Below are 26,149 nucleotides of genomic sequence, written 5' to 3'. Positions count from 1 at the left end.
AGACAAACAAAACAACTGAGCTCCTTGGTGTCTCCCTGACTACAGGCTGGGGTGCTCCACCATCCTGCCCCGCCTGGAGTTAGGTACACACAGTGTCAGTTTAAGCCACAAGCCTCCTTCTTCCGGGTGAACTTCTTGACTTTTGTGGCACGTTCCCAAATGTCCCTTTGAATTATTCAGAGGGGTTAAGCCCTAGTTTTCCTGAACATCCACAGAGGTTGAGTCCCCAACCTCTGGGATCTGAGGTGGAGCTGATGTAGTAATAACAGAAATGAAGGGCATGATAAATGTAATGGATGTGCTTGAGTTATCCTAAAACCATCCCTCTCCAACAATCATTCTTCCAGGAAATCAGTCCCTGGTGCCAAAACTGCTGGGGACCGCTGTCTTAGGGTACAGGTTAGTTGAAGGAAGAGACTTCTTTCATGGTTGTACAGCCAACTTTAGGACAATGGTGATCAACCCAGCACACTTCAGAACCATATGGATGGGGGCACTAGTCCCCAGACCCACAGAATCTTGCAAATCTGTATTTTAAACTATTCCCACACCATGGTTGAATTATTGCCCAATGTCTTGCACAGAGCAGGTATTTCATCAAAACTTGACTGTCTGATCAGTCACTTAGCCGTGAAGTCATCTCTGCTTTCTCCTTGGCTTGCTTCTCCCCACTTCTGCTTTTTCTTTGATTTCACTTTCCATTTCCTGTATCTTGAGCGTACTCGGTAAAAGCGAAACAGCAGCCTTTACTGGTGAAAGGCCATATTGTGTCTAGATGATTTTAACTATTGACCTAATCTCTGGCATCTGAAGCTTAATACATTGTTCACACTCTCAAATACTCTGCAGGAACCTCATATTAGGGCGAAGAGTTAAACAGGCCCTAAGGCGTCTTTCAGGAATTTCAGTTACCTAGTGGCTACTCCTGCTTACACGAGGTGTCCGTCACTGATCATAGACAGCTTTTAATCACTATTTAAGGTGGTTGTGACATCCTCAAACCGACTCACCTGGAGCCGGCCAGGTTCGCTCCATATCCTAGGTTGGGCGGGGCGGTGGACTCCTGCGATCAGGTCAGAGGGCGCCACAGAGGAGCGAGGTAGGGGAAGTCCTGGGGGGCGGTGCTGTCGGCTGCTGGGAGCGAGAAACCGAAACTCAGCTGTTAAAACCGCTGACGCGGCTCTTCGGAGTCGCAGTCTCGAGACCCGCCACGCATCCCAGCGCCGCCCGCATCCGTCTTGAGCGGCGCCGGCAGGGGCTCCGCGGGCTCTGAACCATGTATACCGGCACCAGGGTGCAGGGCTCCGGATTCGGAGCCCCCGCAGCCTCCCGCCCCACCCGGGACCCTCCTGCCTGGCGCGGGGAGCTGGGCTCACCGCAGGCGCCCAGGCAGGGTTTGGAGGCGGCTCCCGAGAGGCCTTCGCGGGAGAGCACGGAGCACGCGGGCCCGAGGTTGTAAGTATTTAACCACCTGTCCGGTGCGGCGGCGGCCCAGCAGGTCTTCCGCGAGCAGACCCGCAGGTTCTTCCCTGATCTATGGAGTTTGAGACACGCGGGCCCAATCAGGGTTAACAACCGGTGAATTACAGTATATATTGAGAGTGCCAGTCCGGGGCCCTTTACTGAACATCGAAGCCCCTGTTCCTTTCCTGATTCTTGTGACCGGCTCCAGGACTGAAAGACATACGTGTGTAGTGGCTGCTTAGGCTTCTTGCGAATTTTCCAGGTATCTCCAGAACTCATGCTCTTGCGTGTTAGTCGCCCAGTCGTGTGCGATTCTTTGCGACCCCGTGGACTATAGCCTGCCAGATTCCTCTGTCCATGGGGATTCTCTAGACCTGAATACCGGAGTGGGTTGTCATTCTCTTTGTCAGGGTATCTTCCCAACTCAGGAATCGAACCCAGGTCTCCAGCATTGCAGACAGATTGTTTACCAACTGAGCCATCAGGGAAGCCCTTAAACAATATGAAAATATTTAAAAATTTCCTTTCTTAAAAAAAAAAAAAATCGATGCCGTAAATAGTATCTTCACATCAGCTGCCAGGGTAAGGGTGAAGAGGGAATGTGTTAAGGGGTAGAAGATGCAAATATTGCCTCTAGGAGTTTGCAGCCCAACAACAAAATTGTGGCATCTTAACATCAGAGGACTGAGTCAGAGAGGATATGAGTGGCTGCAGTGTTTAAGAGTTTTTATTATTATTAATTTTTTTGGACTGTGGTGGGTCTTTGTTGCTGCACATGGTCTCTCTTGTTGCCATACGTGGGCTTCTCTTGCTGTGCAGCACAGGTTCTAGGTGTGGGGATTTCAGTCGTTGCAGCTTATGGGCTCTAGAGTGTGGGCTCAGTAGTTGTGGAGTACGAGCTTCGTTGCTCTGTGGCATGTGGGATCATCCTGGACCAGGGATTGAACTCGTGTCCCTTGCATTGCAAGGCAGATTAGTAACCACTGGACCACCAGGGAAGCCCTGCAGTTGTTTCTTGTCTCCCGTGTTGAGAAGTGCTCTACATTTATCAACAGGTAGGTAGCACTTATTCCTGGTCTTTGGTTTAGGGACTACAGTTACTATCCTGGAAACATTTATTATGTAAAGTGTCAGTGACGCTTTCTTTCCTACCAATGGATAAGCTACTTTATTAAGCCGACAGTACAATGGCACCCCATTCCAGTACTCTTGCCTGGAAAATCCCATGGACGGAGGAGCCTGGTAGGCTGCAGTCCATGAGGTCGCTAAGAGTCGGACACGACTGAGCAACTTCACTTTCACTTTTCACTTTCATGCATTGGAGAAGGAAATGGCAACCCACTCCAGTGTTCTTGCCTGGAGAATCCCAGGGACGGGGGAGCCTGGTAGGAGGCCGTCTATGAGGTCGCACAGAGTCGGACACGACTGAAGCAACTTAGCAGCAGCAGCAGCAGCAGCAGCAGCAGCAGCAGGGTTTGTAAAGACATTACTGCTTTTGAAGTGCTGCCTCTGTGAACTGGAACTTTCTATTGATAGGTAGTTTCATTTTCAGTTCTCCCTTTTCATCAACTTCTAGTTACATGAAAGGCAAATGTTGGTTGCTCAGAAACAATATATAAACTTATGACCAATAAACAGATTTTATTTCATCCCTTAACTTTTGAAAGAATTCATAAGTACCTGGCTTTTAATATTATTCAACTTAGATTGGAATATGAAGTCAAGTGGGCCTTAGGAAGCATCACTACGAATAAAGCTAGAGGAGGTGATGGAATTCCAGTTGAGCTATTTCCAGTCCTAAAACATGATGTTGTGAAAGTGCTACACTCAATATGCCAGCAAGTTTGGAAAACTCAGCAGTTGCCACAGGACTGGAAAAGGTCAGTTTTCATTGCAGTCTCAAAGAAAAGTAATGCCAAAGAATGCTCAAACTACTGCACAGTTGCACTCATCTCACACGCTAGTAAAGTAATACTCAGAATTCTCTAAGCCAGGCTTCAAGAGTACATGAACCATGAACTTCCAGATGTTCAAACTCCTTTTAGAAAAGGCAGAGGAATCAGAGATCAAATTGGCAACATCTACTGGATCATTAAACAAGCAAGAGAGTTCCAGAAAAACATCTATTTCTGCTTTATTAACTATGCCAAAGCCTTTGACTGTGTGGATCACAAGAAGCTGTGGAAAATTCTGAAAGAGATGGGAATACCAGACCACCTGACCTATCTCCTGAGAAATCTGTATGCAGGTCAGGAAGCAACAGTTAGAACTGGAAATGGAACAACAGACTGGTTCCAAATAGGAAAAGGAGTATGTCAAGGCTGTATATTGTCACCCTGCTTATTTAACTTCTATGCAGAATACATCATGAGAAACGCTGAGCTGGAGGAAGCACAAGCTGGAAACAAGATTGCCAGAAGACATGTCAATAACCTCAGATATGCAGATGACACCACTCTTATGGCAGAAAGTGAAGAGGAACTAAAGAGCCTCTTGATGAAAGTGAAAGAGGAGAGTGAAAAAGTTGGCTTAAAGCTCAACATTCAGAAAACTAAGATCATAGCATCCAATCCCATCACTTCATGGCAAATAGATGGGGAAACAGTGACAGACTTTATTTTGGGGGGCTCCAGAATCACTGCAGATGGTGACTGAAGCCATGAGATTAAAATATGCTTGCTCCTTGGAAGAAAAGTTATGACCAACCTAGACAGCATATTAAAAAACAGAGACATTACTTTGCCAACAAAGGTCCATCTAGTCAAGGCTATTATGGTTTTTCCAGTAGTCATGTATGGGTGTTAGAGCTGGACTATAAAGAAAGCTGAGCACCGAAGAATTGATGCTTTTGAACTGTGGTGTTGGAGAAGACTCTTTAGAGTCCCTTGGGACTGCAAGGAGATCCAACCTGTCCATCCTAAAGGAAATCAGTCTTGAATATTCATTGGAAGCACTGATGTTGAAGCTGAAACTTCAATACTTTGGCCACCTGATGCGAAGAGGTGACTCATTTAAAAGGACCCTGATGCTGGGAAAGATTGAGGGCAGGAGGAGAAGGGAATGACAGAGGATGAGATGGTTGGATGGCATCACCGCCTCAATGGACATGAGTTTGAATAAACTCCAGGAGTTGGTGATGGACAGGGAGGCCTGGCATCCTGTAGTCCATGGGGTCGCAAAGAGTTGAACATGACTGAGCAACTGAACTGAACTGAACTTTGAGTTGCCCTTAGATGGGGTGGATGATCTGGGTGATTTCAATTAGCAATTGCTGCATTTGTCTCCAATTCAGAGTAGCTGGGGGTGGGGGAATTCCTCACAGATCCCTCCCGTACCCGTCCCCCTACACTGTCCCACCCCACACCTCAGTCCAGTGGTTAGGACTCAGTGCTCTCACTCCCTGGGCCTGGAGTTCATCCCTGCTGGGTAAATAAGGTTCCATAAGCTGAGTATAGTGGCAAAGAAAAAAAACAGGAAGGTTATCTCGTCATAATGGAAGTCCATTAATTTTGGGTAACTTCCAGCTCTATAAGCTGTAGCATTTGATAAAACAGAGGTCATGGATGTATGTTGATAGTAAATACCCTCTATGCCTTTTTTCTATTATACAGCATCTACTTAGACATAATTATTTAATTGCAAGCTCATAACATCACATAAACATTGGCAGTGGCATCTATCTGTTTTCTTATTTGTAAATTAATTGTACCAGTAAATTACCTTCAGAATCTTGCTGGACTGAATTATTCAGAAAGAGGTAGTTTTCTAATTAATTTTCCAGACCTCGGTATCTGAAGACCTCACTGTAGACTATTTTGTAGTTTCTAATTTGCCAGTAGACATTAGAGAGTACACGGGTGGGGTGGGTTCAGTTGTACTTCACAGAGCTCATCATTTCCATGTGAACCAGCTACAATAAGCAGGACATTATAAGATACATTTCCTCTTAAGTATCTAACATGTAAGATCCTGCTTTGACCACTCTGAACTCTTCTTACATCTCCATTAGTCACTTGTATCTGCTGTTTATACTTGCTTGTCTCCTTTAATGGAAGTAGGAAACTAGGGAAACTGGTTGAATGGCAGATACTAATAACAGCTCAATAAAACTGACAAAAAGCCATTAAGATTTATTTTCTTGGGGAGAAATTAGAAGCCTTTTCTGATGGGAAATTAAGAAAAAGGAAGGATCGAGTTGAGTGTTTAATAGTGAAACCTCACTTGTTCTCTTTCAATGCGAACTTATTTACATGATAAAGCACTGAACTTTGACCTTGTTTTATATGCATCCTTCCACTTATTCACTAAGGAAGCCCCAATCTGGGCAGAGGAGCAGGAGCTTTGATGCCAATTAAAGAACTTGGGTTCAAGTTCTGATCCTGCCATTCCTTACTCTCTGCACTTCAACAAGGTTTTAGCTATTTTATCTCTTAGTGTCTTCATTACGTGAAGTGGGATAATACCAGCCTCTCAGGGTCTGTGTGTGTCTGTATGTGTGAATACATGTATGCATAAAACAATTTCATGCCTGTTAGAAGGCAAATATCCAGTACATGTTGGGTGCTGATATCCTTGAATTCATTTCAGAAATGTCTTATTGACCAGGTACTCTGCTGTCACCCCGGAGTGTTTATGCTTTGTAAAAGCATACTGGTTTAAAACACTGACTTACATATGAAGAGACTTTAAGGGACGTTGTTAGATTCCTGATGTCCTCTACTAGACTCTAAGGCAAAGCTGAGCCCTCGACTCTATTTGGATTTAAGTAATTACAAGTGTTTACTAATAAATATTAGCTTTCCTAATTATTTTCAGTTGGTGATTTTATCTTGGCCTTAAATGTTGTCAGCTATTCATACAGGTTTAAAGAGGAAAAACTGGGGGCTTCCCTAGCGGTCCTGTGGTTATGACTGTGTGCTTCCATTGTCAGGGGCACGGGTCTGATCCCTGGTTGGAGAACTAAGATCCACAACCAGTTGTGTGTGTGTGGTGAAGCCAAGTAAATAGCGCAAACTTCTAATCAAAGTGATCCTTTACCCTTCCCCCAAACTCTAGATAAATATAAGACTAAGACATGGGTTTTTCTGGAAGGGCATTTTACCCACAAGGCTTTTTGCCTATGACGATAATACAGGCAAGGTTCACATACTGGTCTAAAATTATCTATAGAAGTGGTCCTTTAGCTTGATGCTAAAAAGATATTCTGAAAATGAACCCATCACATGGAATTTTACTATAAGTTAACTTGAACCTAATTTGTATACAAACTCAGTTTACCTTATTTGTGGCCAATTTTATAGTGAGAACTGTAGAAACAAAGATTAGCAAAAATAATGGCAAATACTTGTATATTTAACGTATGTATGTTAAAGTGCATTACAAATATTAACTCTTTGATTCTTCACAACAACCTTGCAGTAAGAGAGGGTCTCTAGCTCTGGATGTTTAATTAGAAATATAGGAACAAATGCCTACTCAACAGAAAGACAAGCCCTTATGAAACTTATGGTCTAATTAGCGGGGCAGACAGTTATCAGAGAACTACATGAGTAACTCTTTATATGCTCCGTGAAGCAGAGCCAGTGCCTGAGCTAGCCCTGGGAGTAGGAGAATTACTTCCAGGAAAAGAGATAATGTTTGAGCTATAATCTACCAGATAAATTAGGAGTTGTGTTTTTTGTTTTGTTTCTGATGAATATGTTCTAACACTGATTATTTCTAATTCAGTTCTGACAGTACTCAGAGTTGATATAGACCCCGAATGGCAATCCACTCCAGCACTCTTGCCTGGAAAATCCCATGGACTGAGGAGCCTGATAGGCTACAGTCCATGGCGTCGCAAAGAGTCGGACACGACTGAGTGACTTCATTCATTCATTCATTCCACAAGTTAGGGGCTCAGTCCCACAAATGTGCCCCCACTTTAGGAGTAAGCCAATAAGGGGGACTGCAGGCTGCCCACATTTCTGACTACAAATTTGGCTGTTTCCCATGATCTCCCCTATGCCCAGGTTTAACAGTTCACTAGAATGACTCCCAGCACTCATGGAAACTTCTGTGCTTACAATTACAGCTTTATTATAAGGGATGCAGCACTGGAACTCCCAAATGGAAGACATGGGGATGGGCGCTGCACACCCTTTCTCGGGGGGTCACCCTCCTAGCACCTAGATGTGTTCACTAACTTGGAAGTGCCCTAAACTCACTGTCTGAGGATGTTTATTAAGGCTTTAATCATATAAGCATAACGGATTAAACTATTGGCCATTGGTGACTGAACTCAATCTCTAGCCCCTCTCCCCTCCTCAGAGCTGGGGAAGGAGTAGACCTCAAAGTTCTAACCCTCTAATCACAGGGTGTTGTTGTGATGGTGGTTGTTTTCATGGAAAACATCTCCAATCCTGAAGCTATCTAGGGCCCACACCAGGAATCATTACTTTAACATATGATTGATACCCTTCTAACTTAGAATTCCAAGGATTTTAAGGAGCTCTGAGCCAGGAACCGGGGACAGTGATCGAATACTTAAACCTCATTATACCAGCATTGTTTAAATAGCCTCTGTGGCAGCCAGGGCAGCCTGCTATTCAGATCTTCATGACAACTTAAAGCGGGGAGCATAGTCAACTGACGGCTCTAGCAGCCATTCTTTGACTCCACTGTACCCTTTGCTCTGAGAGCACATTTATTCTGCCCTCTTGCCACCAGCGGGCTGAGCATCCCACTGTGGGACTTCTCTATGGGGCAGCTTTTGCCAGAAGACTCCCCATGGACCTACCCAAGATTTTCTCAGAACTGTATACCTGTCCAAGGCTCTTCCTACTATCCTCCTTCCCTCTCTCCTTTCACAGGACTCAGACCTGCTCACGTTCTGAAGGCTTTCCCTGCCTACTCCTGCTTGCTCCCTTTATCCTTCACACGTCTTCCTCTCAGCAGATCTCTTGTTTGTCTAACCTTGTCGTGATGGCTGCTCCTTGGAGGACCCAAACCTTTAAGACTCAGCCTTTAAGATCCATCCTGCTCCCAACCATAGCAGCTGAGACACCGTGGCTGTGGGGGTGCCCTGGGTTCTGTGGGAAACCTCTCCTTTCCTTTATTTGCTTCTTTGGGGCTCAGGGGACATTCTCTAGTTTCTTACTCCAACCTCAATGCTTTCTCCAGCTTCTTGTGCTCCAGGGATGAAAGTAACCCCAGTAATTAACACTTCTTTTCTTCTACATCCACAAAATCTCAAGGGAGAGTGAAGGGAGAATAAAGAATGGCTTGGTAAGCCTACTGATTAATGACTAATTCCTGATTTTTCTCTCTTAAAGAACACGGTGTTATATTAATATTAAACATTTTGTAAATGTAAGGTGAAATATAAGATGGGCTAGATGATAGCATAGTCATTAAGTTATAGCATTGGTCCCATTTTTATAAACATCACTATTTAATCATTGTTGAGTATACTCTTAATCCTGATATATAATTTACGTCTAAAACAGACCATGCAAAAAACTTGAGTCATTCTTGATTCAGCTCATTTGACTCCGAACTAGTCACATAAAATAGTCTTAAATGAAATGCAAGTTTTTACAAACTTATGACACCTGTAGGAACTGCTTTTACTATTTCCTCACTGCGAATGGCCCAGATTTCTCTTCTGTCTCCTGTTATGACTGTGAGAAAATACGCTTTTGCCTGTAGATGTTAAATGGCATGAGAGCATCAGGCTGTTAGCCTGTAGATGTTAAATGGCATGGAAGCATCAGGCTGTTACTTTTCCCTGGAGATGGAGGACCGAATAATGCCAGAGTTCCTTTTAGTGCTCTGAGATAATGGTACATAGGAAGAGAAAATCTATGATTGATTCTAATGAGTAATCTTCTTGATGGCTCAGTAAGGGTAGCTATTCATTAGGGTACTATTTAACTCAATCTCCAGGCAGGGCTCATAAGCATTCAGAAAGTCTGTGAAACAACAGATAGTATTTAACTCAATGATAATTATACAACTCAATGAGCTGGGTAGGTGTCTCAATGATGACCGGATTCTACTACGAAACTAATCAGTTGAGCTCTGCTATTTGACTGATTTTAGACAGGAGAAATGTGAGAAAGCATCGCAACCCTGTGGTAGTGGAAAGGAAATTAACTGTGATCTAGAATAGTTAGATCGGGTACTCTGAGGGACTGAAACCCAAAATAACAATCGATAGCTCGAACTCTGATGTCTCAAACTTGTAATGCTGTGCCACCCACATCATATAATTCATTTTTCTCTTCACAATGAACACTCTGCCCCATTTTAGTTGAAGAAACTGAATCTTGAGAGAGTATATGATTTCCTAAGGTCTCATGGCTTTTTAAGTCACAGAACCAGCAGTCAAACCTGAATCTGTCTACCAGAATCTGGATCCTGAATGTGATGGAGCTGAAGGAGGGAATGACCGTGCAGCTCATGAATTTCCTATCAATGGTCCTCTATTCACATAAGAAAATAGAATTTCTATAGGCTAAAGAGAGTGGTACTACATAGAATCAGCAGTTGACATTTATTTCCAGCTTTCACATGACGTGCATAGAGAGGTAGAGGAAACTTGCTGTGGGGATGCTCTGCTCTCTGCTGCCTTCCTCCCGGCAGCTTGGTTGGCTTGCATTAGAACAGTTTTCTCATGGTCACAGTTTCTGAGCAACCTAAACTACCTGCTGCCTTCCAGCAAGCTTTCAGACTTCTGACCATAGCCTAAGGTTAGCCATGCATTTGACATTCATGACCTAGTACATGTATGGGATATGTGAGTTTGTAGATAATTGAAAAAAAATTTCAGAAAATAATTCTTACCCTTACTACATGTGATGTACTTTGACATTTTCTATTCTAATTCATTAAAAATAAACCCATTAAATTGATTTCATGGTCCACTAGTGGGTTATCATCCACAGAGTGAAAAGCAAAGCTTTGTTCTGTGCATGGCAGATGAGATTATTTGAGTGGATGGAAAGAAAAGACACTTTGGTTTGATTAGGTCAAATTTACCTTCCTGTTTATACAGGAGGGGAGGAATTATGGTCTGATTTAGGATGAATGTCCAACTTTTCTGCACTAGACTCCACTTCTCAGTATGATATGTATTTGCATTCTGCCAGGTCTTGGGGAGCAATCATTTTTGTTCAAATATAATATCAAAAATGAGTGGGAATGTCTCAGAAAGTCTTTTGACAGCTGAAACAGTGGAACAATAAATCAGCAGTATGATGAAAGCCTGCACACACATAATACCTGTAATAATCAGTAGAAGCATAGCAGAAATGAGGAGAGAAAAAAAGAAACTTAGTTCAATTACACAGTAAGGTTACTTACTTCAAAGTCAGCAGAGTGTTGTAAGGTTATACATATTGTTAAGGTTAATTGCATCTATTCAGAATGCATTTGAATCTGAAACAAAAGCTTAACAGGAAAAAAAAAATCAAAGGGAGAAGACTGTATTTGAAGGGTCTGTTCTATATCAGAGAATCAGCCAATGATGGTTCCTTTGTTCTGTAATGTTGGTAACCATCCCTGCCCCCCCCCCACCCCCCCCCCCCCATAAACACTTAAAAGGCAATTTATTAAAGTCCGGAACAAAAACTGACCATTCAGGTATGACCTAAATAAAATCTCTTATGATTATACAGTGAAAGTGACCAATAGATTCAAGGGATTAGATCTCATAGACAGACTGCCTGAAGAACTATGGATGGAGGTTCGTGACATTGTACAAGAGGCAGGGATCAAGACTATCCCCAAGGAAAAGAAATGCAAAAAGGCAAAATGGCTGTCTGAGGACTGCTTACAAATGGCTGTGAAAAGAAGAGAAGTGAAAGGCAAACAAGAAAAGGAAAGATATACCCATTTGAATGCAGAGTTCCAAAGACTAGCAAGGAGAGATAAGAAAGCCTTCCTCAGCAATCAATGCAAAGAAATAGAGGAAAACAACAGAATAGGAAAGACTAGAGATCACTTCAAGAAAATTAGAGATGTCAAGGGAACATTTGATGCAAAGATGGGCATAATAAAGGACAGAAATGGTATGAACCTAACAGACGCAGAATATATTAAGAAGAAGTGGCAAGAATACACAGAACTATACAAAAAAAAATCTTCATGACCCAGATAATCGCGATGATGTGATCACTCACCTAGAACCAAACATCCTGAAATGCGAAGTCAAGTGGGCCTTAGAAAACATCACTATGAACAAAGCTAGTGGAGGTGATGGAATTCCAGTTGAACTGTTTCAAATCCTGGAAGATGATGCTGTGAAAGTGCTGCACTCAATATGCCAGCAAATTTGGAAAACTCAGCAGTGGCCACAGGACTGGAAAAGGTCAGTTTTCATTCCAATCCCAAAGAAGGGCAATGCCAAAGAATGCTCAAACTACCACACAATTGCACTCATCTCACACGCTAGTAAAGCTCAAAATTCTCAAAGCCAGGCTTCAACAGTACATGAACCATGAACTTCCAGATGTTCAAGCTGGTTTTAGAAAAGGCAGAGGAACCAGAGATCAAATTGCCAACATCCGCTGGATCATAGAAAAAGCAAGAGAGTTCCAGAAAAACATCTATTTCTGCTTTATTGACTATGTCAAAGCTTTTGACTGTGTGGACCACAACAAACTGTGGAAAATTCTGAAAGAGATGGAAATACCAGACCACCTGACCTGCCTCTTGAGAAATCTGTATGCAGGTCAAGAATCAACAGTTAGAACTGGAAATGGAACAACAGACTGGTTTCAAATCAGGAAAGGAGTATGTCAAGGCTGTATATTGTCACCCTGCTTATTTAACTTATATGCAGAGTGCATCATGAGAAATGCTGGGCTGGAGGACGCACAAGCTGGAATCAAGATTTCTGGGAGAAATATCAATAACCTCAGATATGCAGATGACATCACCCTTATGGCAGAAAGTGAAGAAGAACATCAAGAACCTCTTGATGAAAGTGAAAGAGGAGAGTGAAAAAGTTGGCTTAAAGCTCAATATTCAGAAAGCTAAGATCATGGCATCTGGTCCTGTCACTTCATGGCAAATAGATGGGGAACAGTGGAAACAGTGACAGACTTATTTTGGGGGGCTCCAAAATCACTGCAGATGGTGACTGCAGCCATGAAATTAAAATACGCTTGCTCCTTGGAAGACAAGTCATGACCGATCTAGACAGCATATTATAAAGCAGAGACATTAGTTTGCCAACAAAGGTCCATCTAATCAAGGCTATGGTTTTTCCAGTGGTCAGGTATGGATGTGAGAGTTGGACTATAAAGAAAGCTGAGATCCAAAGAAATGATCTTTTGAACTGTGGTGTTGGAAAAGACTCTTGAGAGTCCCTTGGACTGCAAGGAGAGCCAACCAGTCCATCCTAAAGGAAATCAGTCCTGAATATTCATTGCAAGGACTGATGCTGAACCTGAAACTCTTAATACTTTGGCCACCTGATGTGAAGACCTGACTTATTTGAAAAGACCCTGATGCTGAGCAAGATTGAAGGCAGGAGGAGAGGGGATGACAGAGGATGAGATGGTTGAATGGCATCACCAACTCAATGGACATGAGTCTGAATAAACTCCAGGAGTTGTTGATGGACGGGGAGGCCTGGTGTGCTGCAGTCCATGCGGTTGCAAAGAGCTGGACACGACTGAGCAACTGAACTGAACTGACAAAAGCTGAAGACATTTGCCATCTTTAAAACTCACAGGCTAATATTGCCCAGTGTTTGTTTTACTAGGGAACCAGTGAAAGCAAAAATCCTGGGCTACCTAGGCTTGTAAGAAAATTTGAACCCCTGCTTTAAGAAATCTTTAAATATTTTCTCATTTAAAATCCTTGGAATATTTTTTTCATGGCTGGAAAAGTGAAGTTATATCTACTTGTTATAAAAATCTAAACTACATCAGGAATTCCCAGACAGTCCAGTGGTTAGGACTGAGCACTTTCACTGCTGTGTCCCAGGTTCAGTTCCTGATCCTCGAACTCAGATCCCACAAGCTATGTGGTCCAGCCAGAAAAAAAAGACCAACCCCCCCACCCCCACCTCGACCCCAGAACAAAAAACTAAACATTACTAAACTAATATAGAAAGGAAAAATCCCTTGCAATTCAGAACCTCAGAAATAAACAAGCTGTTGATGTAAGGAACTCTTTAAAGTGTAGGTTGTGCTTTTTCACTTTTTATGCCAAGTAGAAAGTCTTAGAGCCATTATGCCTTTCAATTTCTACTGCCAACTGAAGGTGAGAAAAATAATGTCTTATATATAATTATTGTAATTACATAAAATAGATATCTCTAAATAGGTGTCTTAAGCATTGATGGCTTTGTTTCTCTCCTGTAGAATAATTCTGAAGGTGAGTAGTCTAGGTCTGATAATAGGACAAATAACAGGCAACCTTAATGGAACTTTTGTTATTTCCTAGCTTTATTCTAAACACTTTATACTCTAAGAGATGGATATTTGTTATCCCCATTTTACAGGTGAAATAATAGGAAAACTAGGCAATTTGCTCAAAGTTATAGCTAGTAAGTAACAGAATTAGGGTTCAAAGCCAGGCAATTTGGCAATAGATTACCACTAGTGTGGTGGTTTTATAGTTACAGGGCACCAGATTACCTCTTTCTGCTCTGCTATTTCTGAGGCATGTCATCTATATCCAAGTTGCCTCACTGACCAAGATGGTTGCTTGAGTACCAGCTACCATTTCAACCATCCAGGAAGGGGGGAAGGCAACAAAATACCTTTCCTGTCCATCTGTCTGTCTTCATTTAATGGAGCTTTCCTAGAAATCCTTCTCAATGCTGCTGCTGCTGCTAAGTTGTCTCAGTCGTGTCCGACTCTGTGTGACCCCTTAGACGGCAGCCCACCAGGCTCCCCCGTCCCTGGGATTCTCCAGGCAAGAACACTGGAGTGGATTACCATTTCCTTCTTCAATGCATGAAAGTGAAAAGTGAAAGTGAAGTCGCTCAGTCGTGATCGACTCTTAGCGACCCCATGGACTGCAGCCTACCAGGCTCCTCCATCCATGGGGGTTTCCAGGCAAGAGTACTGGAGTGGGATGCCATTGCCTTCTGCGATCCTTCTCAATGGCTTCCCCTTATATCTCAGTTTGTTTATCTCTAAACAATCACACATCATGTTTGACTATAAAGAAGGTTGGAGACTATAGTCTTTACTGGGCACATTGTTAACCTGAATAATACAGGAGTGCTTTCAGTAAGGAGGTGGTGAGAATGAATGGGTAGGTAGGCCACCATATTGTCTGGTTTAGGCATTGAGGAGAGTCAAGCATATGAGCAGAAATCAATTATGTGATCAAACTATTGCAGGAACTTTGGAAAATGCAAATGGGGTATCTAAGGAAGAAAAATTTAAATGTAGTCCACATTACTGTTCAGAGTATTGATTTTAGAGAACTATTAAGGGTTTTCTTCTGGATGATGTTCTGTGCAATCTTTGTTTTATGCTTGGTACATCCTGCAGGATTATAATAGTGAACAGCTGAAATAACTGAAATGGTTAAGTGAGTGGTTATATCAATGATGCATTGATGTTGTGAAATATTATGTAACCATTTAATATTAAGCTTCTTATGTGCATAATTGGAAAAAACACAAGTGAAAGCAACATATAAAATTGGACTTAAGATATGACTACATCTGTGTAATATGTATAGAATATAGATTAAACTGAAATTCACCCAAATAAAACTGTCATTGAGATCTCTGAAGAGTAGGGTTATGAGTGACTTTTAAATGTCTTAAAGATAATTTTCTCCTTTTTCTTATATGAGTATAATTTATTTCAAAATCAGGATGAATTTCATTTTTAAATATTCTATGCAGATATTTAGATATAAATACCTTATATCTTGCATCTCTAGTTTTCTCCTTTATAGGAGTTATAGATGACCGGGTTATAGATGACCCGGATGAGCAATACTTCAGACCTGATTAGGGAGACATAATCAGATCTTAGTCTAATGATAATGATGATGGTGATGATAATAATAATCAGAGAAAGTATATAACAATCTGATAAGGGTTTTTTATGCAGATGCCATTTTTTATCACTAAGTCATTCTTAAATATTCTTTTGTTGGAAAAGATAGTCCTCCTTGGGTTTCTTGCATACTAGATGTCTTGCTAGGTGCCAAGATTGCATACCAGACTACTTGTTAACCTGGACTATCTCTCAGGGTTGTTATGTATCTGTACCACATCTGAGAGATGAGGTACATTCTCCCCAGAGAAAAGACCAGGCTTGCTTACTACCTGCTTTAAAAATGGTGGATTCCACAATTCAGTGTTCCTCGGCTGCAATGCAAACACTTTGTGTGTGCAACATCCATCATGTTAACCTGAAAAGAGAGAGACCAGACATAAATATGCTGATGCTGATGCTGTGCCGTGAGTAATAGAGTCCTTTGGCTCTGACTCAGGAGTCTTGTCTTCTGCCAGCATCCATGACATAGTAATAGCCTGTTAGGCAAAGATTTGCTTATATGTAGGCTCCAGTCACATCCCAGATCTGACATCTCTGTATTCTGAAAATGTGAGTTTCTTATAGTTTTTCCTGAGGAAGCAACTTAAAACATTTGTAAGTATTCTTACCAGTTGGTCCTCATCTCTACTTCCATCACTGGTTTTTGGTCTCTTAAAGACGGCGAGTCTCTATAATATTATGTGTGTTTTAAGTGAAGAAGCATCATATATTTCAGCTTTCTGCTATATGAGTATCTGGATAAGATAGTAATTTGAAGCTGGAGTACATACCAAATCATGTGCTCTAATCAGGTGGGATTACCTCTGCCTGACAGAAGGGGCACTTTTTTCTGATTTGCTTCAGTTTACCCACCTCTCGTGGGTCTACATGAGGATCCTGGATGGAGATACGTGTGTGTGTCCCTCTTTCTATTTTCCATAAAGGTGTATTATGAACAAAGGCCCTGGTGTCCTGATGGTCTCTTATCTTTTCTCTCTGGGTGTCTATGCAGCCAGCCTTCTGGACATCTGTTCAGCCCTCCATCAGAAGCTGCTGCTGCTGCTGCTGCTGCTGCTGCTGCTACTGCTACTGCTAAGTCGCTTCAGTCATGTCCGACTCTGTGCGACCCCATAGACGGCCTCCTACCAGGCTCCTCTGTTCCTTCTCCAATGCATGAAGGTTAAAAGTGAAAGTGAAGTCACTCAGTCGTGCCCGACTCTTAGCGACCTCATGGACAGCAGCCTACCAGGCTCCCTGACCATGGGATTTTCCAGGCAAGAGTACTGGAGCCATCAGAAGCTATGAGAGAACTAACCAGCCTCACGTCAGCCTCTTGGGTGTGCAGACAAAGTCCTGGGCTCTTCAGACTCTGAGACTAAAGAGAACTCACTCGTCCTTCCACACCATGGATGTGGAATATGGGTCAGGGCTGGTGTGATAGGCTAGGGGTCAAGGATAATTTACTCAGCCTGATCCTGTCTTTTTTTTTTTTTTTTAAACTTAGGGATATGGTCTCTTTACAGAAGAACTCTTGAAAACCCAAGTGCCCTATAAGTTGACTCACATTGGTAAAAAACATATGCTTGAGTCCTGTGCCGAAAACCATGTTTTAAAAACCAATATGGAAAACCATATCTAGAAATTAAATATCCAGTGCCTTTGTAAAGGTTTATTTATTTCTTCTGGCCGTGCTGGGTCTTTGTTGTTGTGCGGGCCTTTTCTCTAGTTGCGGTACATGGGCTTCTTGTTGTCAGGGCTTCTCTCGCTGGGCTCTGGATCCACCGGCTTCCGTAGTTGCAGCTCATGGACTTAGTCGCTCCGAGGCATGTGGGATCTTCCTGGACCAGGGATCAAACCTGTGTCTTCCACATTAGCAGGTGGATTACTTACCACTGAGCCACCAGGGAAACCCTATCCACTATGTTTGATGAACCAAAAAATTTTTTGTTGTTTCAGTTTCCCCCAAAGGTAAGATTTTCTTGAACTATGAAAACCTCAAGCCAACTTTTTATAGGACAGTAAACTTTGTATCTACTATTCTGCTTTATCTGTTTGTAATGTAATCTCTTTCTGAATTTTTGCTTGTGACTACATTCCTTTTTCAGTCAAATCGGTGTTGTTCCTAATTAGAAATTTAAATTACATCTGCTGTGGTTTATACACACCAGGGGATATATTTATGTAATACTTTTATCCAGCCAAGATATTCTTCATAACTTCAACAAAACATTGTTTCATAGAGTGCTTATTGATGAGACCTTATTAAAAGCATGCAAGACTGTGCACAAGAGAGGCAGTGGTGTAGCTTAGGAGAGAGCTCACAAGGCAAAGAATTCTTAAATATATATATTTATATAATGGTACAGAAAAACATTTTTCCCTTGTCACATGCTAATCTTTATACGTTCTCCCTTAGTATATCTCATGGATGTGGGCTGTTGGAAAGTGAGAATAATCTTACAAATGGCGATGTTTCATTAAATTTCAATGAGGTAATTAAGGAAACTCATTTTCAAAGATATACATTTATTTCAGTGGCTTTTGAATGTGGCTTAATCAGGAAATGACTGGAATACTAAATATAGTTAGGCTGGGCTTGTCTCCATCAGCAGCTTTGAGAGTCAGGCTGTTGAAAGGGATGACATGGAGGTTAACCCAGCAGAGGCCCTTGCTGTGGGTGGAAACTAATCGGCTGAAAACATGAATAAGTTATACTTGTTATTCATGTCAAGGAAAAGCCAAGAGAGCAGGGATGAATATTTGTGTCTACCCAGGCATTAGGCTGTGCCACGGGATAGTAAAGAATAGAAAGCCAATCCTTAAACTTAAGCACCTCTTCCTACAGGAAGGAAGAGGGATAGAGGCTTCATTACTTGGCCAGTGCTTTCTTCTGAATATTATGTTTCAGCTTTGACATTTTCAGGCAATAAAATACTGCTAAGAAGGTTGCTAAGGAATTCTTTAACATAAAACATTTATTACTGGGACCACTGTCCTTGAGCCCAGGGTTATGTTTAAATGTTTTCAGTTAAAAGCCTCTGATTTCAAGGCTAGAGAATTCTTTTCTCATGGCCCTGTTCTGAGTCTGGGTACTTGTCAGCTACCTATGTTGGCCTTAGATTGACCATAGTCCTATTTAATGCTAAAACTAAAGATTCTAGTGTGATGTTGTCATACTTAATTAGATTAGATATTGTAGAATAAAATCTTTTACAAACTGTTTTTTTTTTCTTTTCAAACCTTTCCTGAAAATTTCATAAGAGAGATTCATGGAATTTGGAAAATTCTCTATGAAGCTTCTCTTAGCAAACATCCTTGTGGTCTGCTCTGATGGTTTCATGAATTGTTCCTAAGTGTGCATGCTCAATCACTCAATTGTGTCCAACTCTTTATGATCCCATGGACTGTAGCCCTCCAGGCTCCTCTGTCCTTGGGATTCTCCAGGCAAGAATACCGGAGTGAGCTGCCATTTCCTTCTCCAGGGGAGCTTCCTGATCCAGGGATCAAACCAGAGTCTAAGTCTCCTGCACTGGCAGGTGTAAGCTCTGTTAAAGGGGTTGTATCTGGGTTTTTTTTTGCTCTCTCTCTTCTCTCCTCATAAGCCTCTAACACACAAGACCATAGTGGGTGCTCAGTTACATTTATTTCCTTTGTTTGGAAGTCTATCAAGAGACTGAAGTTAAGGACAGTCATATTTTATATTTTCTACTTTGAGATGAATATTTAGCTCCAGACACCCACCCTGGTTTTAGTCAAAAGTGCTAGGTTTGAGTCTCAACACAATTGCTTAAAAAAACCTTATGATTTTTGGCATATGATTTAACCTTTACATCTTTATCAATATTTGTGAATCCTTCAATTCCCTTTTGGGGCTTCCCAGGTGGCTTAGTTTGGTAAAGAATCTGCCTGCCAATGCAAGAGCTTCAGGAGACGTGATTTCAACCCCTGGGTCAGGAAGATCCCCTGGAGGAAGAAATGGCAACCCACTCCAGTATTCTTGCCTAGGAAATTTCACAGAGAGAGAGGAGCCTGGTGGGCCACAGTCCATAGGGTCGCAGAGTCAGACACAACTGAGCGACTGAGCATGCCTGCACAATTCCCTTTTAGTCCAAGTATTTGAAGACAGCTTGGTTGATTACATCCCCGCTTCTCAAAGTGTGGTCCCCAGATCCAGAACATCATCATCATCTGGGAATTGTTAAAAAGGCAAGTTATAGGCTTCTCCCTCCCCCACATACCGGTTGAATCAGAAACTCAACATTTTATAAACCCTCCAGGTGATTCCAATACATGCTAAAGTTTAAGAACTACTGATTTGCAGTGTAGTCAAACCCTTGGTATGTTGAGAAGCTCCAAACCACAATGTGAGGGGACCTTGAGGCTTCTGCAGTCGTTTCTTCCTTGGCATTTAAATCCAGCACCTCATGTTTCATTTTTAAGGCCCTGCAGAATGGCTCACTGTTGCATCATATTCAAGTCTGCAGGTATGACCCACAGAACTGCAGCTCCCAAGCTTCTGTCAAGTGTGGGCACTTGAGAAGTGAAAAACCTTTCTGAGGGTGAACAAAAAATATGCAATGGACAAGGGATTAATTTCCAGCGGCAGCCTCCTAATTTTGTATTCATCACGTTGTACGTATGTGAGGCTACACAGGCAACGTCTGTTGATATCCATTAGGTAGTTGGGCATCCAGCAGCCACATTTGCATGCAGAGGGGGTTACACACCTCCCATGTACCAATCTAAAATTAAAGCTCAGTTTGAAGCTGGCTGAAGGCTCACTGCTAGGAAAATAATGAGATAAGGAAGAAACGGCTTCGGTTAATCAGCACTTTTGGCCTCTGCTGTTCAATCTTTGCTAATTTGTCCTTTGAAACGGTACGGTCTGTCTGTGTTGGACAGAGACTTCTAAGAGTATCTGGGATTTTTTTTTTTAAAGGCCGACATTTATAAGCTGATGGTACTTATCCATAACATTTCCCCTCACACGGTACCCATATGTATGCTGCAGTCAGTTGCCGTGTTATATTTTTGCTGTATGAAGTAGTCATACTTTTGTGGGATTACACGCATCATGACAAAGAAGAGCTACTGCAGCACAGACTCGCAGACTGGGGTGTGTGGTATCATTTCAATTCAGTCCACATTCATCAAGCAGCTACTTTGTGCCAGGGGCTGGGCATATACAGATCAATCAAGCACAGTTTCTGCCTGCAAAAGCTCACAATATTTGAACAACTTCTTGTATCTCAGTGTTGAATATTTTTGCCTAAATGAAGTTTCCCCTAATTCCCACTCCCTCCCCACCTGCTCATCCTGTGCCCAGTGAACTGAAGTGACTCTTTGCTTCTCTGAGCTCCTGATTATGCTCAACCTGTGTCCCCAGGAGAATGAGGGGCCCAGTGGACCCCTGCCTGGAAGTCAAAGCCCCAAAACCCAAGACTGTGGCCATCTGGCCACTCAAATGGGTCATTAAGAAGAGGTGTCTGCATTGCAAATGGCCCCTCCACCCAGTTTGCTGCAACGAGAAAGGAGTGTGTTCTGTATTCCCAGTGTGGGTGACGTGGGAGAACGCCAGTCATCTCAAGTGGATGTGCCCGTGAGGGCCACCGGGCAGAACAGTGAACCCTATGGTTTACTGAGAGCTAATGGGGAAGTACTCACTTGTCAGGCTTCACCAGCTGCTCTGTATTTCCATATTGGGCCATGTGTTCTTGTTTTACTTGGACAACTAGATTGTAAGCTCCTGGAGAACACACTCTGGTCTTTAGAGGAAGATTATCTTTCATAGTACCTATTTGATGGTGATGATCATAAATACAGTACATTATCAGAAAGAATATCTGGTGGTTTATATGCATTAATAATTTCTCATGGGGACTTCCCTGGTGGTCCAGTGGCTAAGACTCTGTGCTCCCAATGCAGGGAGCCTGGGTTTGATCCCTGATCAGGGAACTAGATCCCACATGCTGCAACTAAGTTCTGATGCAGCCAAATAAATATTAAAAAAAATAATTTCTCCTGATAATTGATTTTTTTCTCTTCTTTCTAGCACAGGTGCATATACCTTGATAGCACCAAATGAAAAACGAAGAAATGAGATACAACAGAGTACGTATATTATTTAACACTCAAAATACTGCTCATTTTCTTACAGAGTAGAACTGGCTTGCATTGGTCTGAAGAATTTTTAGTTTCTGATCTGGATAGACTCACTGGAGCTCATTTTTTCCTTTTTAAGTTTTGGCAGTTTTAATTATACCTTTTAAAACTATTTTATTGTTTATGCTTCTAAATTTCTTTCTCTATGCTAATAGCAGAACTCATGGCACAATCATAAATCTGAGGCTTCTGTTGCAGTTAAACAATTTCACACCTATTGCCAACAGACCTATCAAGTGCCTGCAAAATTGGACTCACTTCAGATATCTTTACAGGACTAGGGACACTTTTGAAATGGACATGATACATGAAATAGATTATAAGATAATCTTTCTTTTTCTTGGAACTCTCCCATTCCTTCTTAATGGAATTTTTCTTTAGTTTCTGTGCTCCTGTAATTTTGTAACCAACAGAGTCTAACCTCGGCTGTTTTTATTGGTGACTTCACTTTCCTTCTCTGGATTATAAGCTCTTTGAGGGCAGGGCTACATCTTGCTTGTTTTTGTGCTCCTTGTACCTAGCGGACATACAACATGATTAATGTCGTGTTAATGTTGCGGTAAAATAAGTGCTGCTGTTTAAAGAGACAGCATTAGTATTTTCGAGTTAGGAGGAGAACTGAAGTTCATTTCATTCACAAAGAAGTTTCTGAGGCTTGTTCAAGTCAGCTGTGGGGCTAGCACTGAGATCTTGTGCTCTCCATTCCAGATCTTACTAAGAAATTTGATTTTGTAATGATTGATGAACATAAGGACACAACAGGAAGGCAGCTCTCTAACGGTCTCCACTGGACAAGTAGCCTCCTGGGTGGCAGATCTGAGTCTGTGCAGAATATGGCAGTCACAGTTGCGCAGACATGGCGACTGTGGGTACCGCCTGCAGTTGACCAATGGAATCCCAAAGATTCTGGCATCTTACACGTTTTTTATTTAAATGGTTAACAGGAATTTAAGCTTCAGTGTGGTCTGGATTTTTGAGATGTTTCAGAAGTTTTTTTTTTCCCCCTCTAATAATTAAAAAATATAAATGGATGTTTGAAACAATCACGTCTCATGAGATACCTTGGAAAAAACAGAACTAGTATCTCTGGCGCCCCCTGCTGCCAGTCAGTGTATACTTGGGGAATTGGGCCCTGCTCCACTGGGAGTAGGCTCAGCTCGGCGGGCCCAGGTAGTAGGAATTGGAGAGCTCTCATTCCTCACAGTTACAGTAATCTTGGGGAATATTTAAAATGCAGCAGATACAGGCATCAGAATTCTATGGGGGGTTATGTTTACTGTGTGTGCAAAGTTCTTATTGCCACATGAATGTTTTGTATACACCCTATAGGAAACTTTAAACATGAAATGATGTGCGCTTAGTCGCTTCAGTCACGTCCAACTCGCGGCAACCCTATGGACCATGGCCTGCCAGGCTCCTCTGTCCATGGAATTCTCTGGGCAAGAATACTGGAGTGGGTTGCCATTTCCTTCTCCAGGATTAAATGATGTAGGGTTTGAAAAATGCCAGGATGGGAGGAAGAACTAAACTTCTTTATGTAGCAGGAGTTCACGTTGTTTTCACATTTGTACTTCTGTGCCAACTCTTGGAGAGAAAGTGCCTTAGGGTAACCCCAAGGGGTTAGGACTGGGTGGTGGCTTCCTTTCTGAGATATCTCGCCCATTCATGCCCGCATGTAGTTAAATGTCCATCTCAAGGGAGCAGTTTCCTTTTCACACTCTGATAATTGATGATTTAATATTTCTCACCTGACTTAGTGGCTGCGAAAGAGCTGGAGGAGCTGGAAAGGTGGAAGGAACAACAAAGGGTGAAGTCCATTACCCTACCGCCCATGACGCTCGGTAAGCCAGCAGGCCAGCTGCTTGAATGCAGGAGGACAGGTCCGCCCAACGATTCGCTTAGCACCTTGCCCACATCTGTCTTTCGATGTCCGTTATAGGTCGTTGGGTCATTGTACTGCTTGGAATGGAAAGCATTTAAAGTCAAAACATATATTTAAAGTCAAAAGCATGCAGGTAGACTGTTGTTTCTGACTCTGCAAGTAGCAAACAGATGATGCCACAGTTATGGCGGAATAAGACGATGGCTTAATTGCCAAATAATTTACAGCCTCTCAGTTGATCAGCTCTGAAGAAACCTTACCTAGGGCATTGCATATGCCCCGTCATAGCTTTTACTCTCATCCTGATTAGTGGTATCACAAGCATATTAATCATGGCAGTTAACTGGTTATGGGAAGAAAAATTGGAGAGTCAATTCCGACAGTAAGATGTCAGTGGGCTGGGGACACAGGGTAGGTACACAAATAATATCATCTGTGTTTTCATTTGCAAATAGAGACTTTGGGGCCTCTGGAGCACAGGGCAGTGTGATAAATTGCCTGGGCTGCCTCTGCCCGGCGTTTGACTCACTCACCAGGGAAGTCCTCTCATGCGAAGCATTCACATCTTCTCTCTGCCAGCAGCAGCTGGGAGCTTCAAGGGCTGGACACGCAGTTCTCACAGGTTTAGTTCGCACAAATGTGGTAGAATCAGGGGCCACTGACTCTCGCAGTAGTTTGCAAGAAGTACCTTTTCCAAGATGTCGGTAAAAAAAAGCTCATTTGGTGATTGTGTACAAGCAACAGCATTATCATTATCATCCCACTGTATTTCATGAACAGGGTTCATCTCATGTCACCTTTATGCTGAATAAGCTGCATTTGAGGGGTACAACCTGGAGGACAGCTCTGTCTTTCCTAACTGGCCCCCTCACACTAGCTATCTGGGTCTGTTTTTTTTTTTTTTTTCCCTATGTTCTTCGGATGAAATTAGATCTTTTTGGTCTTTCTCAAATAATAAAGTTGTCCAGCTAATTTTAGGCATAAAACAGTGTCTTTTCAGTAAGTTCAGCCCTAAATACTGGTCACGACTCTATTGCTAATAGAGATTAAAGCTTCTTCCCTGTTCCAGCCCGGGCCTGCTTTCCTCTTTTTGCCACGCCGCATGGCATGTGGGGTCTAGTTCCCCACCGGGGATCGAACCCCTGCCCTCTGCAGTGGAAGCGTAGAGTCCTAACCTGTAGACCACCAGGGAATTCCCAGCCTGGGCTTATTTTTGGATAGAAAGTTGGCAAAGGAAATGAGTGTGGCTGAAGTTTTCTCTATTGACTCCTCTGTTTCTCTGTTGATCCTTGTGGGTCAAAGGAAGAAGAAGAGATTATGGTCTCTCTTGCACCGATACCAGTTTCCTCAAGTTTTGGGGTGTGTTTGCTGTGCATCTCAGCCCTGGGGTCCTTGAAGCTCTTCAGAGCCCCCCTGTTGCTCGCCATCCATCTCTCCCCTGGCTTTCCCGGATGTAGACGATACTTTCCTGCTGGCAGTACTTGGCTTCACTTTGGCTCCTGGTAGCTAGACTATCTTTGTAGAGCTCTATTGTGCCTATGGAGTTGTCCACATGGGCAAGTCCCTTTTAAAGTGGCTTTAGATTGGCATTCTCTTTCATGACAACCAGACCGGGAGTGTGGGAAACACTTGTGCACTCTTCCCACAGACTCTGGGAATACAGGCCATTTGCCCTGTGGTCATTTCTTCTTGATGACCAGTCTGAGTAGCCGAGGACAGCCATGTGCCTTCTGGCACTGTCTTTCCTAAGCAGGGGTCCCTCAGTCTTTTGGGGACACAGCTTGAGCTCTTCAAATGATTTTCATTAAATCTCTCTTACTCACATTGAAGATGTGAAGATTCTTCCTTCCCCAAACATATACTCAGAGAAGATGAAATTCACAAAGACATCTTTTCTCTGATTTCTACCTCCCTTTGACCTAGCTAACCTCTTTTATAGGCTGAAAGTAGTTGCCAGTTAATGTTCCCCAAACTGGTTTTAAGTTACCACCTTGCAGATCCTGCTTAGGGAGCCAAGCACTTGCCTTGAGTATTTGGAGTTGTTGGTGTCTATTGTCTTGGGGTTTTAACCAAAAATGATCAGGAGTTCTGGTATTTGGTATATCTTGGAATGGTCAAGAGAAAGAGGGCACAGACTAGAAAAGAGTTCTGGGATGTATTAAACTTTGAGATGAGTTTTAAAGGAAAACCTGTAAATGCTTAGACATCTGATTTTCTCCATTTTTAAAATTCTCAACTCTTCCTCTATTCCTCTACCCCTTAAAATGCTGGAATGGTTCTAGGAGATACTAAAATTAGCTGTAACATTAGATAAAAGCTTCAATAGGCCTCACTGTTTCTTTCCTTAGGGCCAGGACCAAACAGGTATTACAGATCTTTTGGGACTCAGAAGTCTCTATGGTATCTTTAACTGTTCAATTATAAAAACTATGATGAATGCAAATTGTTTTAATGCATCTTCTGTGTAAGTGAATCTTTCATAGAACTGACACTTTTAGTGACCAAAGCACCAGAAAATTATTTCAAAGGAATCTTTAAAATATGCATGCCAAGCTTGCATAAACACTGAAAACTCCCTAAACAGTAATTCTTAGATGATTGTCAAGCTGCAAGGATTTCTGGCCCCTGGTTGTTATAGGTT

The 26,149-nt window shown here is 42.4% G+C and overlaps 1 protein-coding gene across 1 annotated transcript in view; it reads left to right on the top strand.

Annotated features, from left to right (window-relative positions):
* The first annotated feature begins 971 nt into the window (after window positions 1-971).
* Window positions 972-26,149, top strand: part of EPSTI1 (epithelial stromal interaction 1) — a 103,114-nt gene continuing 77,936 nt past the window's right edge. Inside the window, exons 1-3 of the mRNA XM_069601250.1 lie at window positions 972-1,455; window positions 21,517-21,575; window positions 23,384-23,467. Of these exons, the coding sequence (XP_069457351.1) occupies window positions 1,277-1,455; window positions 21,517-21,575; window positions 23,384-23,467 (322 nt within the window). The 5' untranslated portion in view covers window positions 972-1,276. The remainder of the gene's footprint in view (window positions 1,456-21,516; window positions 21,576-23,383; window positions 23,468-26,149) is intronic.

This window comes from Ovis canadensis, chromosome 10 (genome assembly GCF_042477335.2).
Source record: "Ovis canadensis isolate MfBH-ARS-UI-01 breed Bighorn chromosome 10, ARS-UI_OviCan_v2, whole genome shotgun sequence".
Lineage (NCBI taxonomy): Eukaryota > Metazoa > Chordata > Mammalia > Artiodactyla > Bovidae > Ovis > Ovis canadensis.
Note: the sequence above shows the minus strand (reverse complement) of the source record. Positions and strands in the feature narration are given on the sequence as shown.